Raw genomic sequence first — 18,965 nt, 5'->3', positions numbered from 1 at the left:
GAACACTGACCTCCTGTTTGATAGTCAAGTGCCTAATCACTATACCATTTAGGGTGCTGAAACAGACAGGTTAAAATGTTTCAAAGATAATCATGGGCAAATGAGTCAAAGATGTTGATGCAGATGTTTACAAAGAAAGTGGAATATGATTATACTTTGGGCTTTATAAATATATTACATTTAGATCCTTAAATATCATTACTAATTTCTTTAGATATGCGATTCCATATTATATTCCCTATTAAGCAGATTCTGTATACAGTTTTGTACTGCAATAACGAGCGCAAGTATTCATAGAAAAGGTTAAAACATGATAACTTTTTATGAAGTATATAAACTTATTAGAGTCAGAAGGTGCACATAAAAAGTTTTCCCAAATTAACCACAGTAAATAAGCATGTGAAAGACTTTGATGCTTAAAAGAGATTGGATGAAGCAATCATTTCACTAATTCACCACAAGTGCCACCTGTTGGTCATTTTGGCCAGCCAATCACGTATTGCGATAATCTATGATTTAACACGCATTTTGAATGGCTACATCTGTAATTAGTCTCACTTTTAGTTGACTAAAACACAATCTAAAATGTATCCCCAGAAAGGTCAAATATCAAATAAAGTGTTAATAATGAATAATCTTATACAAAGACATCATAGGAATCTTTCCTAAAAGGGAATATATTTTGGCACTGTCAATAATAATTCTGTACTTTTATTTAATGTGTTTTGTAAAGTTATTTTTTCACAGAAACTTTTTTCCATGTTTCTAAGCAATATTATTATAAATCTGGTTTGAGAATCCTGACAATACTGAATTTGCAATAACTATAGGGGTTATTACTGCATGTGTTACTTGAAAATTATTAAAATCAGACAGGACAAGTAATATGTACATTCTTTAAGTCACTGGTATAATATTATTAACTAGCCCTTTTGACGCCATAACATTCCAGTCGAAAAACTACCATAGTCTGAGACTAGTCTAAGTGCTAATGACGTCATGCTCGTATCATGCTAAGAATGTGACAGGCCTGTGTTTCAGGTGTGTCACAGCGCTTTCAGGATGGATAAACTGGATTTGCTTGTTCCATCAAGATAGGACTACATTAACTGTTCTGTGCTCTGATTCACTGAAACCTGGCTGAGTTCAGAGGTATAGAACTCCGTGGTGAATCTGCAGGGTTTTTCCACTTCGATCGGCTGTCCGGTACGCTCATTCACTTAAGCTTCAAGGTGAAGGCATCTGTTTTACGTGAATCGATGGTGCTCAGATCCTAAGGAAATTCTAAAGTATGGTCAAAACATTGCTTTTTATAAAGTATGTAATTAAATTTTATATGATTATAATGAGTATGTGAAAACCTTTCCAAAATAACCTAAGTGACCAAGTAAACCTAATATGGTTCTAATGAGCATGTTAGAACTTGTCCAAAATAACCTCAGTAAGTCATGTCATTTGCCAAGCTGCTTTATACAGATGCAGCCATTCAAAATGGGTGAGGTATTTCGCGGCATACCCCGGTGGGCGTGTCATGGTATCACGCGGTATCACGCATTTCACGTGTGTCACGTGACTAACTATCCGCCGTCGCCTTGTAAAACCGCCAGGGGGAGCTTAACCTCTCATGTACAGCATTTGAGCCTTTAATTTTGAACTGTGTATTACAGCATGTTAATCATCAGTCATTAAAATGTTGGTATATTTTATAAAAGCAAGATTGCTCAGTTGGACAAAAGTACACAACCTACCTTTATCAGAAATATTTATGCATCAAAGCCTTTACTGAAGATATTACTAATAGTATTAATAATGGATGACTTTGGACAAGCTGTATACTCAAAGTATAATTTCTTTAGCACATTTGTACAAGCACTTGGAATCTGTCCAAGCCATACTTTGTCAGGCATTTTGTTTTACTTCAACGGGCATAAAAACTTCCTTGCTTTTAACAGGGCGTTTCATAATTTCTAGCTACGAAAATGATTTAAAATGCGACACCTATCATTCAACTAGAGCTTAAAATATCACAAGGAAAAATACACACCGGTATTCCATTTCTCCCTAAACATTGTAAGCTTCGAAGTCTTTAACTAACGTGATACCGGAGTCAACAAGCATACTTTTAGAATTTGATTAAAAGGGAATATAATATGGAATCGCGTATCTAAAGAATTTAATAACGGTATGATTATATCCGTGTACTGCGGCAGGGCTGTGTAGGGCTGTTTCGCCTGCCTGATCATGCGAGCTGTCTTGTAGCCTACTGGTCTAGGTGCGTGACTACCAACTGGCAGGTTGTGTGTTCGAATCCAGCTGGTGCTGGACTTTTCATTTTTATTTATTTGTTTTTTAATCGCGTAACATAAACATATTACCGTATGCAAACTGTACTGTATACGGTATGTTTATGTATATTTAATGTCTTAACTGTGCCCGTTTAATTGAATTAAAAAAAATTATTTAACACGAACATTAAGCTGTTTACATCTTCCGCCTGAGAACAGTCAACCGTTGCTACCCAATGCAGAATGGTGATTGGCTGACACTATCTGACACCCCTCTGATTGGAGAAAAAAGACGTGCTGGTTTGCTATACACACTGTACCAGGAAGAGGATTTCTTTCTATTCAAAACATGTATTTTAAAAGTTTAAGAAGTAAAAACCTAACAGCGTACACAGATTTCTTAACTGATCAGGATCGTTATCTTTGTCTTATGCATAATAATGTTCACCGCTCTGTCCAGCAAATTAATAATAAACTTTATTTTATATAGCGTTTTAAACGAATAAGTAATTAGATTGCTCATAAACCTAATCACTTGCTTTTTCTTTTTATTTAGGCTCAGATTTCAACTATAGATCGTATTATTAATAACCATAATAACAACCAACCAACAAAAACAACCATATAAACATAATGGTGGTGCTGGACCTTCCAGTTTTATTTATTTTTTAATTGCGTAACATAAACATATTACCGTATGCAAACTGTACTGTATACAATATGTATATGTATATTTAATGTCTTAACTGTGCCCGTTTAAGTATTGAATATTCATATCTAATTTGACCACTGAAGGGAAATCTTAACATAAACATACAGTATATGGCTGGTCTCGGTACTTTAAAGAAAAAAATACACACCGGTATTCCATTTCTCCCTAAACATTGTAGCTTCGAAGTCTTTAACTAACGTGATACCGGAGTCAACAAGCATACTTTTAGAATTTGATTAAAAGGGAATATAATATGGAATCGCGTATCTCAAGAATTTAAAGACCAGACAATCGCAAACTCGTTTTCAATAAAATTATTTTATTCATTCAGCAGTTTGTGAGAGGGACATCCAGCAGGGAGAGACACACACACCGGTTTTCATTGACAAAATTGTTTTTTTTTCAATTCCTCTTGTCTAACAGGAATGTTTTGTTTGTGGACAGACTGTTAGACAAGAGGAAAAGACCGCCTCCTCCTACGAAGTATTTCGTTGATCCGATCACGAATTCTTTTCCAGTCGTACGCAGCAAGGGTTGAGAATCTCCGATTCACCATCGTACTAATGGTTTCCCGGAGATTGCAAGGCAAGGCACTTTTGCCTCTGGACCCATCGAAATTTACAGACGTGGTCCACCCCCAGTAAATTTCAAAAGTCACAAGATTTCGAAACACGAGGGCGGCGTAGCGGTCGGCTCTTGCTTTCCCGTCTATGCCGATGCACTGCAAGTACAACCCCCCCTCCATCTCCTGGGTGATGGGTAGCAGTTGGACATCTGGGAGAATTATTCGTCCCACTGGCATCTGTGAATTCCGCTGTGCTTCCTGGGGGGAGATAGCCGGCGGGGACAGCATCAACAGATTCCTGCGCGGTGGTGAACTGAGAGGCCGGGATGGAGTGTCCTGAGGCGGTGTGTGCTCTGCGGGGGGCAGAGCTTCCGCCAGGCATTGCAGCCTGCGCGGCGGGGAGAGGCACTTTTCGGGAGACAGCTGCTCAACTGTTTGACTGCTGGAACTCTAGCCTCCCAATCCTACCCAGTAATGCATCGTAATGCTCCCGCTGCTGCCGAAATGTCTCCATACAGGTGCTGCTTCTACAGGTTGGCACCCTGGCCAGTGGCCGAGAGCAGAGACCCACGGCCTGTGGCAAAATAACATAATTCATGTAAGAAATAAAGTCACACAGTAGTATTCATCAGTCGCGGAACAGAAGTCAAAATAAACTTTTCTTTTTTTCCGTCTTACCACTTTCTTTTTTACTGTCCTGGTGTTAGATCGTTTCGCCCGTGCGGTGTTTTCTTGAAGAACAGGCTACGAAGAAATAATTATAATTAAATTTAAAATTCAAAACGGCAATAATACCTTGTAATATGCGCTGTAATCGCGTATTTCAGATGAAGTCTGCTGTATTTGCTTACCCTTCGCTCTTTGGAAGCTGGGGCGGCAGAAGCACCCCGTCTCTTCCCGTAAAACGCCTTGGTCTCCATACTGTACTATGGTCGCTGTAGTGCAGGTTCGCAGTTTTTTTTTTGTGATGGGAGCTCACCCAATCCCTTGGTGTCTTTTATGCGTCACACATACTGTATTTCAGCGCCATATATTTCATGGATATTATGGAATATAATGGATGGATATCTTAGTTATCTTTCTAGTTCACAGGTTTGCATGCATAATTTAATTTTGAAAGCCACTGAGACATCAGGTACTACTGTTGTATTTATGAAAAAGAAACAAAACAAAAAACATACTAACAACTGTGCCATCCTACTCCTTAGTTAATACATTTTATTATTCATAAACAGTTAACATTGTTAGCAAAATATTTTGAATAATATTTAACCCTATTTTTTCTTTAGTTTTGTATTTAACTTATTATATGATAGTCAGACTTAATGTATATTTGAACAATGAGAATATATTTTTACAAGATTTTACATTAAGCACTTAAAATTAATATGGTTAATAATAGTAAACTGTAACATGCTGTAACAAGATCGGTTAAACTGCGAAGAAAATGCTTTCAGAGAAAATGTTTCAGGTGTGAAGAACATAGATCAATGCAATTTCAACCAAACCTGTTCCCACACACCCTGCCCCCACTACCATTAGAATATACACAAACATTTTAGCGTTTCATTCTGAGCAGAAGACCCTCACACCTGAAGAGTGCTGGCTGTGACGAATTAAACCGGTTTTACAGGTTTCAATCACAGACCATGTGACATGGGACTCAGTAAACTACAGTAACACCGTATTTGATAACGCTTTAAAAACGCTATAAAATAATGTGACTTGGCACAGAACAAGTTTACAGCACAGTACAAAGATAAATGCTGACCATGACTTTAGAAGCATAAATTGCCTTACACTCAATTTAAACACAAGCTGTCTTTAGCCCTCTAAGCTGGTTAATACAGAAATGTAGAGATCCAGGCTCAGAACACACAGCTTCATTAGCGAATACATATGCAGGACAACTAGAGAAGACGTTTTACAGAGGATGGATTTTTAGAAACATCCCATCAGACATCCCATCATATTCACAACGTGAAATCTAGAAAATAATATTACGTAACCAAAATCCGCAATATGGAAACAGAACCTGTGTAATTGTTGATAGATGATGTACTCGTAACATTTTTTCAAGACGAACTACAACATTTAAAAAATGACTTGTATGTACTTGATATCTCTAATCAATCCACGGGTCCCAGCACAAAACGAAAGTAAAACGCATACCGTTTCGCGCTTCTTATTAGTTGCTCAAAAGTAATTTGACCGTATGAAATGCATAATATAAACCTAGAAACATATACGTGAGCAGTACTTAAGCACTGTAGTATCGGTGTTAAGACATACCTCTCAAATACTGTAAATCAAGTAAAAAATATCTCAAGACCGATTCTGGTCGTAATGAAACCATGCAAGGGAGTTTTTATGTCCGTTGCAGTTCTTTTGCAACATGAATATAATTATATCGTTATTAATTTCTTGAGATACGCGATTCCATATTATATTCCCTTTTAATCAAATTCTAAAAGTATGCTTGTTGACTCCGGTATCACGTTAGTTAAAGACTTCGAAGCTTACAATGTTTAGGGAGAAATGGAATACCGGTGTGTATTTTTTTCTTTAAAGTACCGAGACCAGCCATATACTGTATGTTTATGTTAAGATTTCCCTTCAGTGGTAAAATTAGATATGAATATTCAATACTTAAACGGGCACAGTTAAGACATTAAATATACATATACATATTGTATACAGTACAGTTTGCATACGGTAATATGTTTATGTTACGCGATTAAAAAATAAATAAAACTGGAAGGTCCAGCACCACCATTATGTTTATATGGTTGTTTTTGTTGGTTGGTTGTTATTATGGTTATTAATAATACGATCTATAGTTGAAATCTGAGCCTAAATAAAAAGAAAAAGCAAGTGATTAGGTTTATGAGCAATCTAATTACTTATTCGTTTAAAACGCTATATAAAATAAAGTTTATTATTAATTTGCTGGACAGAGCGGTGAACATTATTATGCATAAGACAAAGATAACGATCCTGATCAGTTTATAAATCTGTGTACGCTGTAAGGTTTTTACTTCTTAAACTTTTAAAATACACGTTTTGAATAGAAAGAAATCCTCTTCCTGGTACAGTGTGTATAGCAAACCAGCACGTCTTTTTTCTCCAATCAGAGGGGTGTCAGATAGTGTCAGCCAATCACCATTCTGCGTTGGGTAGCAACGGTTGACTGTTCTCAGGCGGAAGATGTAAACAGCTTAATGTTCGTGTTAAATTTTTTTTTAATTCAATTAAACGGGCACAGTTAAGACATTAAATATACATATACATATTGTATACAGTACAGTTTGCATACGTTAATATGTTTATGTTACGCGATTAAAAAATAAATAAATAAAAATGAAAAGTCCAGCACCAGCTGAATTCGAACACACAACCTGCCAGTTGGTAGTCACGCACCTAGACCAGTAGGCTACAAGACAGCTCGCATGATCAGGCAGGCGAAACAGCCCTACACAGCCCTGCCGCAGTACACGGATATAATCATACCGTTATTAAATTCTTTAGATACGCGATTCCATATTATATTCCCTTTTAATCAAATTCTAAAAGTATGCTTGTTGACTCCGGTATCACGTTAGTTAAAGATTTCGAAGCTTACAATGTTTAGGGAGAAATGGAATACACGGTGTGTATTTTTTTCTTTAAAGTACCAAGACCAGCTATATACTGTATGTTTACGTTCCAAAATTAATATCGTTTATGGCCTTCACACGCGTTACAGTATGGTCCTATTCTTTTTATGCTCAGCTACTAAGATTTCCCTTCAGTGGTAAAATTCAATATCTACAACGGGCACAGTAAAGACATTTACAGTAAGTCTTTCTACGACAGACCAACGGACCACGAGTGCCCCTGTCGGTCAACCAATCACGCACCGCGGTACCCCGTGTCATCATACCTGCGGTATCTGTACCGCGGTGTCTGTACCGCTCACTTTGAATGGCTGCATCTGTACCATGCGGTGTCGTGGGAAGCTGGAGCCTACCCGGCAAGCACCAAGCTCAAAGCAGGGTACACCCTGAACAGGTCACCAGTCCATCGCAGGACAAGTGCAAGCCAGTCATACATGGGGACAATTTGGAGGCCATGGTAAAGGCCGAGGGGGGAAATTTGGCTCGGACAACAGGATAACTCCCTACTCTTATCAAGAAATGCCTGGGGATCCTTCATGACCACTGACAAGTCAGGACCTTAGTTTAAGGTCTCATTCGAAAGATAGTGCCTACTACAGTATAGTGACCCTGCCACTATACTGGGGAATTAGGACTCACACAGATCTCAGGGTGGGTGCCCTCTGCTGGTCTCACTAACACCACTTCCAGCAGCAACCATAGCTTCCCATGAGGTCTCCCATCCAGGCACTGACCAGGCTCAATCCTGTTGAGCTTCAGTGGGTAGCAAGTTGAGAGCTGCAGGGTGATATGGCTGCTACCTCAGTAAGTGACCAAGTTAAAGACTTAGATGCAGAAAATGTGTATGAAGAAGGTGGAATACTGTTGTATATTTTTTACCTACCACTATCAGCCATATATAGTATTTATAATATATTAATATTCCTAAATTAATGAGGTTTAGAGATGTTATCTTTTTGTTATTTTTATTGTCTGCTACCACAATGCCCCTTTAGCTACAAAACTCTATATTAATATTTCTTTATTAAGTGGATTTAAAGATGATAAACAGTAGGGAAATAGATTAAATGAGTTAACCATTTCACCAACATCTAACGCCCACAAGTGCCACCTATTGATCATCTTTGGCTAGTGAATCACATAACATACCGCACTGTGTTACAGACACATGACCTGAGTGGCTGCATCTGTAATCATCAGTAACAACGAAGTATGTAGTGTGTAGAGTAACTCTATAAAGTAATCCAATACCTCTTAAAATGGATTTCCTCTAACTTCTTAAAGTAGTAATCTCTTATACAATTAACTTGTAACTGTAATGGACTTTAAATTAACTTTCCCCAACACTACATTCTGATATAATGTAAATTATTCAGTATTAATTTCATAATGATTTAGGATTAACAATAATTCAAACATGGTACATGTGATTATTGTGCACTCCAAGTATCTCCATTGTGCTGAATACATATTTTATCTGGATGTCTCATTTAGACGCTTGTGAAAATCAACCAAAAACCAAAATTAATATGTTTTGTGCTTAACTGTGAAACTGCACAGTCCTAAAATGTGCATTAAATGGACTGTGGCATTTGTGATCTGTGTCATCTATGAGCTCTGCTTGAGAGATTGGTAAGAAAATTATAACTGAAAAGCAGTTTGTCCTTTTTTCCCACAGTTCACACAGTTTAAATGTTTTTTTATCTGGAAAACAGAATTGGCTTGTGCTATGACAAAAATAAACTGAAAACAAAGAGCAAAAATGGAAATTGTAGTATTTTGCCATTGGTGTTAATTTGGTAAGAGTGTATACAGAACCTTGTATAAAAATGTATATGCATATCTTCTAAATGTAGAGTTAAAGTGATTTATTATCAGAGTGAATGTATGCCTTTCACGTTCCATCTAAAACATCCTTTCCTTTTCTTACCTAACAAAAGCACATTGCCTTAATTGAAAAACTTAGTTACTTAGTTAACTACGTTTTTGTTAATTATTGAATGGGGTAGCGCCTCAAGAGGTCACTGTTTTTTTTCACCTGTAGATAACCACTCGGCACCCCCTGATGTGACAGGCCTGTTGGAGCGATCTGTCTATGTGGAGCGACCACAAATGGCTTCAGTCCGCGGCATGCCCCGAGGCTACAACAACAGTAGTGTTCTGGAGACTGCGGATGGTAAGCTTCTATCCATTCACCTCCCCATGCTGAAAAAATGCTCAAAGCAAAGCTCTACTTTGATTTTTTTAATCTCCATGCTATTTAATAGTTTATGAGCAAAAACAAGTTCTTTTAACATGTAGAGGAAGTAGCGGGTTTCAGAAAGATAAAAGTGAAACTTTGGGCATAATTATTAACTGTTGATTTATCCATTAATTTGTATTAATTTCGCTCTTTGTGTTTAAAACAGAGGATACAGTGCAAGTCAGAATATACACCAGTGTGCAAAAGAAATACGTTACTGGGGTCTTAATTTTTCAAGTATGGTAGACAATGTGAACAAAAGCAGATCAACGTGTTAAATTTTCAGTATGAAACATGACACACTGTCACAATAAAAACATGATGACATTGGTATTTTGTAGACCTTTTTAAGCATTTAATACAATCCCGGTAGTGATACACAGACTCGATCAGCCCATGGACAGACTGTCATGGGAAGTTCTGCCACAATGAAGAGTGACTGCCAGTTCATGGAACTAGGAATTTGCACACAGGTCAAAAGAATAAGCCTGATTTAATTCCCCTCATTTATCTGGAACTGATAAAGAAATCATGCAGTAGTTATATGTATTAGAAGGCGCTCTGGTTTATTAACAGACACTCCGACTCAAACCTGTGTTGTACAGTGATATAGACGTGGGTAATGTGATCCCCATTAAACAATGTGCTTATCGCGCAAATCCTGCTAAACTAGAAATTAGACACAAGAAGAGTATTATTGGACAATGTTGTGTGGCTTTGGCAGAATTTTTCTGTAAACTGAAGAGTTTATAGAGGAGACACGTTGTGTATCACCTCTTTTTACACTTGTAAGAACATTCCAATGCATTCCAGTTTTTGAATCAGTCGAAGCATTCTGAAGTCTGTTATAATCGTAAAAAAAGAACATTCCAATGTTAATGTGACATGGAAGTTATGATTAATAACCTTTTAAATCTGAAGCTGTTGACTACTTCAAACCTGCATGTCAAGATCACGGTTTCAAAATAAAAAAAAACATCAAACCTTTGATCTGATGAGAACGTCATGATTGTTTCACAAGGATGTGAAATGTGACAATTTGTTACAGGTACCATCAGGAGAAAAAAAAGTTTATTTTTTATTTAATTGTGGCTGCTGCAGTGGCTTGCAGTGGCTGGATAGTTAACACTTCATACGCTTAAGTGAAAAATGTATAAAAATGCCAATGTAAACATCATATTTACAATTTAACAAGTAATAGGTTTATTCCATGCTGAAAAAAAGAAGAAAGAGAACACAACGTTTCGGCCGTGGAGCCTTCTTCAGGTGTGAGAGAGACACGTCTCTCTCACACCTGAAGAAGGCTCCACGGCCGAAACGTTGTGTTCTCTTTCTTCTTTTTTTCAGCATGGAATAAACCTATTACTTGTTCCTTTGCAGCCTACGCATGCTGACGCAGCTACCCACCTGAACTATATTTACAATTTGTTGAAAATAAAAATGGTTGTAAAGTTCTCTAAACCTTTCTCAGTCAAGAATGAGAATTCATGTAGGGAGCTCTGTAAGAATATATAGGCAGCAAAAGATCAGCTGAAGAGGGAAGAACACGCTTGAGAGAAAACAATGTTTCAAGTCTGAAGAATACAGATCCCCAATTCAATTGCAGCCTAAACTTTTCCCCACACACCCTGCCCCCACTGTGATTGGATTATACACAAACGAAACATTGAAAGATTTACAGTAAATGATCAGGTATTTCACAGACGTAGGAATAGTACATAATTCTGGCTTTATGAACTCACAGCTGGGATTCAAATAAAAATAAGTTAAAAAAAAAATGCACCAGGTGCTAGATCTTGTTTATATTAAAGTTATATCACTGGGCAGTAGTGGACGGTTAGTGAACGGTGCACTATTTTGTCAGCAACCTGCTAATCTGCTAAACACCTGTAGAAAACATTATTTTGTTTCTGTACGGAATGCTTGTTGCATTTACAAAATTTAAGTGTTTCAAATGTTTAATTAAGAAGTAAAAAGAATTGACAGCTTACACAAAGACTAATCTGATCGCGCGGAAGAAAAACCACCTGTTTTTTGTGCATAAGTGTTTTTAACTGATTTTTATATCTTTTCATGTTGATTTAAGTGTCCTTTCAGTTGGATTGCATGGTTATTGTTATGATTTCTCCATTATTATTGAATCCATCAACTCATGCACTTGTGATTATTTTGGAGATATTGTGACGTTCCTTTTAACTCGGAGTTTGTAATGTAGGGCACTCTGAAGGAGTTAAACTTTGATGCAGGACAAATAAATGTATTTCCCACAGGCTATACCGTAGTGGCAGTACAGTAGCAGTTTGAAATTATTCGTTGTTATTAATAAATCACTTAGCTTCGAATGGGATATTTAGAAGTGTCAAAAATGTCAATATAGTGTCCATAATATATGCTATTTTAGTTTTTTAAAGAAATGTTTATTTGTTAAAAGAAAATTCATGGTGGCAGCTGGGTGCTACATAATTACATAATGCTACATAATTAATCTCACTTACTTTTTACATCCCCTGTACCTCATTGTTTAATTCATGCACCATTTTGATTCAAGAGACTTTGAATTGGTTACTATAAACCCTATTGAATATGCACATAATATTTTGAATGTTTACATAATAGTATTGTTTTGATTCATGAAGGTTATCATAAAATTGTGAAGTTTCCATATTTAGTTTTGGAGTTCACAGACTGTTTCATAGCACTGTATGACGAAAAGAAAAAGTAAGGTAAACCATCCCATATTATTGGAGCTTTCCAAGGACAAAGAGAGTCAATACTGCACACTTTTTCTGTCAGGTGATTTTATTCTTAATTTATATTCTTTTCTTAGTTTGTTGTGGAAAGACAAATATATTAATATATTTATATATTAAAGCATAGGTTTACCACAGTAATTCTAAAATGGAGATCTTTTAAGGTACTGGACTACTACTACAGTAGGTACTGCTAATGGCATAATAAAAGTAGATGGATGCTTTAACCCTTTGAAGTCTACCAATAATCAGTTTGAGTCTCCTTTTATTAAAAGACAGATTTACAAATACACAAGTTTAATAGTAGACTTAGGCCATTGCTTTAATTCCAGATTACTTTCTTACAATTTCAAAGCTTTGAATCTCTTGACAGGTTTACAAATCCTAACTATCCACCACTGCTTCCTAGTGACCCTGCAGAGGTCACTTCTGCCTTCTGCCTAGCCTTATTTCTCTGTCTCCCACATAACCCAGCTCACTGACCACTTTCTGTCTCTCTCACCTTACACCATCACCAGGTGTCCCTGTCAACAGCCGGGTATCGTCAAAGATCCAACAGCTGCTCAACACACTGAAGAGACCCAAGCGCCCACCTCTGTGCGAGTTCTTCGTTGATGATTTTGAGGAGCTGCTTGAGGGTAGGCATCCCTGCTTGAATAGGCCTGTTTTCACACAAGCCCATAACGAAATTCAGTTTGCAACATCAGAAGACATGGAGATACAGCTTTTGGCTCATATCTTTGTTCAAACTGGACTTTTATTAAGAAGCCCTGTGCTGTCATCCCAGTGTGGCTGATTTCTGTATGAATACCCTGTGTTTGGGCAGGATTTGTGAAGTACAAGTTTTGGTCTTCCTTCATAACATCTTGACTTAACTTGGAATGTACAGTATGTTTTGGTTTCGTTTTTATTTTCAATTTAAAAAATCCTAAAGTAGATATTTTTATTACATGCAAAATATTGTTACAAATGTAAAAGACAGCCAATCTGTCAATGGCAATGAAAAATATACTATATTGTCATTACCCCCTGAAAGAGGCTCTGAACATGCAAAACACAATTAAGGTCTGAAAAGAGGTGACATTAATGGTATGAACTCAGCTGTTAACTGCAATATTATCCATGATTTTCCCTTATTTTTTCAACCACTGCCTTATCTTGAAATTATTCATAACCATCTGGCAGTACAATACACAGTGACCAAGCAGACTTTATTTGAAGAAATTTAACTAATTTTGAGATAGATGTATTATATACTGTATTTCTCAAACTAAAAATGGTTCATAGTGAAGATTCTATCATGTGATGTTTTTTTATTTTATTTTATGGAGTATGAAATTGTTTTTCAGAGAGCAGTTTGCTCTTATGATGTCACTGGGTCTGAAAAGATGTAATTTTGGGTTGGTAGTTGTTTTAGAGCAGGCTGTTCCCTAAACTATAATGAGACATTAACTAGTCAAAGCAAGTAATGTAGCATTTAGTGTTTTAATAAGCCTGCACCATGGTGAATTCTTGGTAGAACTGAAGGAGTGACACAGAGTCACAGAGTTGTATGTACTGAATGTCAGTATTCTTAACAGATGTGGTTAACAAAACTGTCTCAATCTCTCAATGCAGCTTTTTTTTCTTTAATCAGTAAATACCAGACTTTTTGTGTGTAAGAAACTGTTTTGGGGCAAGACAAAAAGGTATTGAAAATCAGTGGATGAAAAAAACTAAACTAAACCAAGGTTAAAGTGTTGAACATTGTACAGACAACCAGCAGTGATGCTTATATACATTAATAGTCTGATGCATTTCCTCTCAAAGAAATTATTATAGCAATGTTTTGTACTAGTTCAGGTGGGTAGCTGCCTCAACATACGTAGTCTGCAAAGGAACAAGTAATAGGTTTATTCCATGCTGAAAAGAGAAGAAGGAAAACACAACGTTTCGGCCGTGGCGCCTTCTTCAGGTGTGAAAAAGGCTCCACGGCCGAAACGTTGTTTTCTTTCTTCTCTTTGTAATGTTTACTTCATCAGTTAAGCAACGTTGCAGTTTTTCTGCACTGTATAGAAGTTACCTGCATTTATTAACTGCAGTTAGTGTTTAACAAGATAGCTGTCACAATTTTTATTTGTGGGGAGTTTTAGAGAAAGTCTTTCTTGTTCAGAATAAACCTTAGAATATGGTAAAAAAAAAGACTCACTGTCCATAGATAGTGTAGTTCTAGTTTTCAGGTTAATACATTATGAAAAAATATCCCCTTAACTAAGTTAGTGTCTTTAATCATTTGGGTATCTTGCCCTTTTAAAATGTTTATTTAAAAACATTTTGTAAGGACTGACATCCTGTTTCAACTTTTATTGCTGCTCATAGAGGACCAAAGCCTTATTTGGTGGATGTTCCTAATATTTCAGTCACTGGGGGAATTGTATAGAATAGGTATACTATAGCCAGCAGCTATATCCCCTGCAACTCTCAACTGGCTACCCACTGAAGCTAAGCAGGGTTGAACCTGGTTAGTACCTGGATAGGAGACCTCCTGGGAAGCTATGGTTGTGGCTAGAAGTGGTGTTAGTGGGACCAGCGGGGGGCGCCCACCCTGCAGTCTGTGTGGGTCCTAATGCCCTGGAATAGTGCGCCGTCTTTTGGATGAGATGTTAAACCAAGGTCCTGACTCTCAGTGGTCATTTAAGATCCCCAGGCATTTCTCGATAAGAGTGGGGAGTTATCCCGGTGTCCAGGCCAAATTTCCCCCCTCGGCCTTTACCGTGGCCTACAGATTGTCCCCATGTATGATTGGCTTGCACTTGCCCTGCGATGGACTGGCGCCCTGTTCAGGGTGTACCCTGTCTTGCGCTTGTTGCTTGCCGGGTAGGCTCCTGCTTCCTGAGACACTGTAAATTGGTTTGGCAAATGACGTGACTTGTATAAAATATAATGTACACAAGTGTGCCTGACTGCTAGATGAGACTGTTGGATCAGTTCAGATCAACTAGAACAATGGTTCTCAAACTTTTTTCTATGATGGAACCCTTCTCTGTCAAAGCTAATGTTGCGGACCCCAGCAACCTTTTTTCTTACTTTTGAGGATTAGCTATGGCAGCATTCTGCAAAAAGCATTCTAGGACTGCTATTCAGAGACAGTTTAGCCAATTATTAAAGAAGAAACTATTGATTGCTTTTGTTTTAATTGTATGCATTATATGAGCCCATTGAGTTTATTTCAGTCATTTATTAATCACATGAGGCTAGCAGCCATATCACAGGTCAGTACCTGGTTCAGAGACCTGGTTCAGAGACCTCCTGGCAAAACCTGTGGTTGCTGCTGGAAGTGGCGTTAGTGGGACCAGCCCTGCAGTCTGTGTGATTCCTAATGCCCCAGTATAGTGGAGTATAGTGGACATGGACTGGCGCCCTGTCCAGGGTGTACCCTGCCTTGCTACCCTTGTTAACTACCCTCATCAGGAAAAGTAGAAGTGAAAATGGATGGATTAATCACATCATAACTTGTCTACGATTAGCACCCCTACAGTTCAATACAGCTTAATCACTGTAATACTTGTTGAGAATAAAAGTTCTAACCCTCAGTTCGACAAAGTTAGAAGAAAACCAGAAGGGTTTCCATCTGGTTTGAAAACGTTTAATTTTTTACATTGTTAACAAAGGAAAAAAAAGCTAATAGATTTATAGAACAATTTCTAACTGGGTGCAAATAGGAGAAGTTGGTAGCAAAATGACTGAGTAAAACAGCCATAACAGCCAGCAGCCATATCACCCTGCAACTCACAACTGGCAACCCACTGAAGCTAAGCAGGTGTGAGCCTGGTCAGTACCTGGATGGGAGACCTCCTGGGAAAAACTAAGGTTGCTGCTGGAAGAGGTGTTAGTGGGGCCAGCGGGGGGCGCTCACCCTGCAGTCCATGTGGGTCCTAATGCCCCAGTATAGTGACGGGGACACTATACTGTAAACAGGCGCCGTCCTTCGGATGAGACGTAAAACCGAGGTCCTGACTCTCTGTGGTCATTAAAAATCCCAGGGCGCTTCTTGAAAAGAGTAGGGATGTAACCCCGGTGCAAATTTCCAATTGGCCCTTACTAATCATGGCCTCCTAATAATCCCCCTCTATGAATTGGCTACATTACTCTGCTCTCCTCCCCACTAATAGCTGATGTGTGGTGAGTGTTCTGGCGCACTATGGCTGCCGTCGCATCATCCAGGTGGATGCTGCACATTGGTGGTGGTGGAGGAGAGTCCCCATTACCTGTAAAGCGCTTTGAGTGGAGTGTCCAGAAAAAGCGCTATATATAAGTGTAAGCAATTATTATAATTATTATTGTTACAATTATTATTGTTACAATTATATTATTATTGTGTAAGCAATTATATAATTATTATAATTACAACAATACATGAAGTTTTTTTAAAAGAGTATTGATAATTTAACAGAACGATCTCAGTGTGATGGGTGAGTTTGCCTCTTACTTCTACAATTTTTTAATATTTGGAGTTATATGAGTTGCATTCTCATGTTCGACTGTATCTGTTGCGATACTTCATTTTTGTGGACACATATGACAAAAATCTGGTTTCAAACATATAGGTGGCCACAAACGGGAGAAAAACTGAAAGAGCTTTCTCTGATAATACTGGATATTCATTTTTGGTGCTGCACCAAAACTCTGCCAACTGCATTTCATTAAAAGCTGTTTGTAAGGAAGAGTCTGAAATCAGGTCAATGAAATTCTCATAGTTGTGTAACGCGAAGTCTCTGAGGTTTTTCACATTTTTCTTTTTCTTCTCTCATGGTTGCAATAATAATAATAATAATAATAATAATAATAAACTTTATTTTATATAGCGCCTTTAAAGGTGGCTTCTCAAAGCGCTTTACAGGATGACAATAATAAATAAGAAGAATACAACAATAAATAAGAAGAATACACAAGATAAGACACAATTACAATATATAGAGGAGACCATGGATGGTGGTACTAAGAAGAGCAGAGGGGTGAAGAATGGAACCAGTTAAGTAAAGCCTTTTCTGAAGAAGAGGGTTTTGAGTCTGTATTTGAAGGAGTTTAGAGAAGGTGACTCTCTGATATCCTTAGGCAGAGTTCCAGAGCTTGGGGGCATAACAGGAGAAGGCCCTGTCACCCACACAATGTAGACCGGCTTGGGGGACAGTAAGGAGTGCAGAATTTGAAGAGTGGAGGTTGTGAGGTGGGGAGTAGGGCGATAATAGTTCAGACAGGTATTGAGGTGCCAAGCCATGCAGAGCCTTAAAGGTGAGCATGAGGATTTTAAAGTCTACACGGAATTTGACCGGAAGCCAGTGCAAGGACTCCAGGACAGGAGTAATGTGAACACTTGCATTAGACCTGGTCAGGATTTTGGCTACTGAATTTTGGACATACTGCAGTTTGTTCAGAGTAGATTTAGATACCCCAGCAAGTAGAGCATTACAGTAGTCAATTCGAAAGAATACAAATGTGTTGATCAGCTTTTCAGCCACAGTTAATGATAGCATAGGGAGTAGTCTTGCGATATTTCTAAGATGAAAAAAAGATGTTTTGACAATATGCTGCACATGTGGGTCGAATGTCTGGCTTCACGAAGTTGATGGGGGGTACCAATAAGCATGACTTCAGTCTTGTCGCACTTAAGATGAAAGAAGTTTTGAGTCATCCAAATTTTTCTGTCAGAGATGCAATTAGATAGAATAGAGACAGCCACATCAGTGTCAGGTTTGGTATGGATGTACATTTGAGGATCTTCAGCGTAAAAATGAAAACTGAGGCCATGTGATCTTAAAAGCTGACCAAGTGGGAAAATGTAAATGCTGAAGAGCAAGGGGCCCAGTATTGAGCCCTAAGGAACACCAGACTTAACAAGACCAGTTTCAGACCTGTACCCATTAAGAGAGACAAAGTGACAGCCATCAGTGAGGTAAGATTTGAACCATTTGAGGGCAGTGTCAGAGACTCCAAACAGTCTCAAGACGAGAAAGTAAGATGTTATGGTCAACAGTGTCAAAAGCAGCACTGAGATCAAGAAGGATGAGTATAGAAAGAGAACCAGAGAGAGAACTGTGCTGTGAAGTTGACAGAAGCCAGATTGGAGGGGTTCAAAAAGGTTGTTTGTCATGAGGTGGTTATGTAACTGAAGTGTGACAGCACGTTCTAGAATTTTAGAAAGAAAGGGTGAGTTGGAAATGGGGCGAAAATTGTTAAGATTGTCGAGAGCCATGTTAGGCTTTTTTGGTACGGGGGTAATGGCAGCAGTTTTGAGGACCATTGGTACAACGCCAGTGCTCATGGATTCATGTAAAATATTGAGGACAATGGGACAGAGATTTCTAAGCAATCTTTATACTTAGTAACAACCTATTCTCTCATTGCGAGAGTATTTGAGACTTGCAGGATGGCGAAATGGCAAACATTTTTATGCCCAAACAAGATAGAAGAGCAGATTGAAGAGAAAATTCCATCCAACACCTTTGAGGAACCCTCTGGCTCTAGCAGCGAAAGTACAGAAATTTATTTAGAGAGTGAATTTGAAGATGATGTTCAGAAGATATGCCTAATTTTTCTGACTTCTTGGAGCCATGAAAAGCCAGCATAACTCACATTTTTTATTGATAGCAAATTTTTATTTTTCTTGTAGTCCTGTAGCCTTTCTTGAGAGCACACAGAAACCCTGCGGACATCCCGCAGAACCCTAAGGGTTCCACGGAACACAGTTTGAGAACCACTGAACTAGAAGCAACTAA

At 38.0% G+C, this 18,965-nt stretch overlaps 1 protein-coding gene and 1 long non-coding RNA gene across 8 annotated transcripts in view; one reads left to right on the top strand and one right to left on the bottom strand.

Annotated features, from left to right (window-relative positions):
* LOC148648895 (disco-interacting protein 2 homolog A) overlaps positions 1-18,965 on the top strand; it is a 306,696-nt gene that overhangs the window by 149,810 nt on the left and 137,921 nt on the right. For all 7 annotated transcript variants that reach the window (XR_015926561.1, XM_088607241.1, XM_088607240.1 and 4 more), the window contains 2 exons: positions 9,263-9,394; positions 12,729-12,848. Coding sequence is in view for 6 of the 7 variants with exons in the window: in XM_088607241.1 (XP_088463367.1) it covers positions 9,263-9,394; positions 12,729-12,848 (252 nt within the window). In the remaining variant the exon portion in view is untranslated. The remainder of the gene's footprint in view (positions 1-9,262; positions 9,395-12,728; positions 12,849-18,965) is intronic.
* The window catches only part of LOC148648890 (uncharacterized), a 314,784-nt gene continuing 306,465 nt past the window's right edge, over positions 10,647-18,965 (bottom strand). Inside the window, exon 2 of the long non-coding RNA XR_015926562.1 lies at positions 10,647-10,867. This is a non-coding gene — a long non-coding RNA (uncharacterized LOC148648890). The remainder of the gene's footprint in view (positions 10,868-18,965) is intronic.

The sequence above is a fragment of the Lepisosteus platostomus genome, chromosome 14 (genome assembly GCF_059453375.1).
Source record: "Lepisosteus platostomus isolate fLepPlt1 chromosome 14, fLepPlt1.hap1, whole genome shotgun sequence".
NCBI classification, from domain to species: domain Eukaryota; kingdom Metazoa; phylum Chordata; class Actinopteri; order Semionotiformes; family Lepisosteidae; genus Lepisosteus; species Lepisosteus platostomus.
This window is presented reverse-complemented; position numbering and strand designations above follow the sequence as displayed.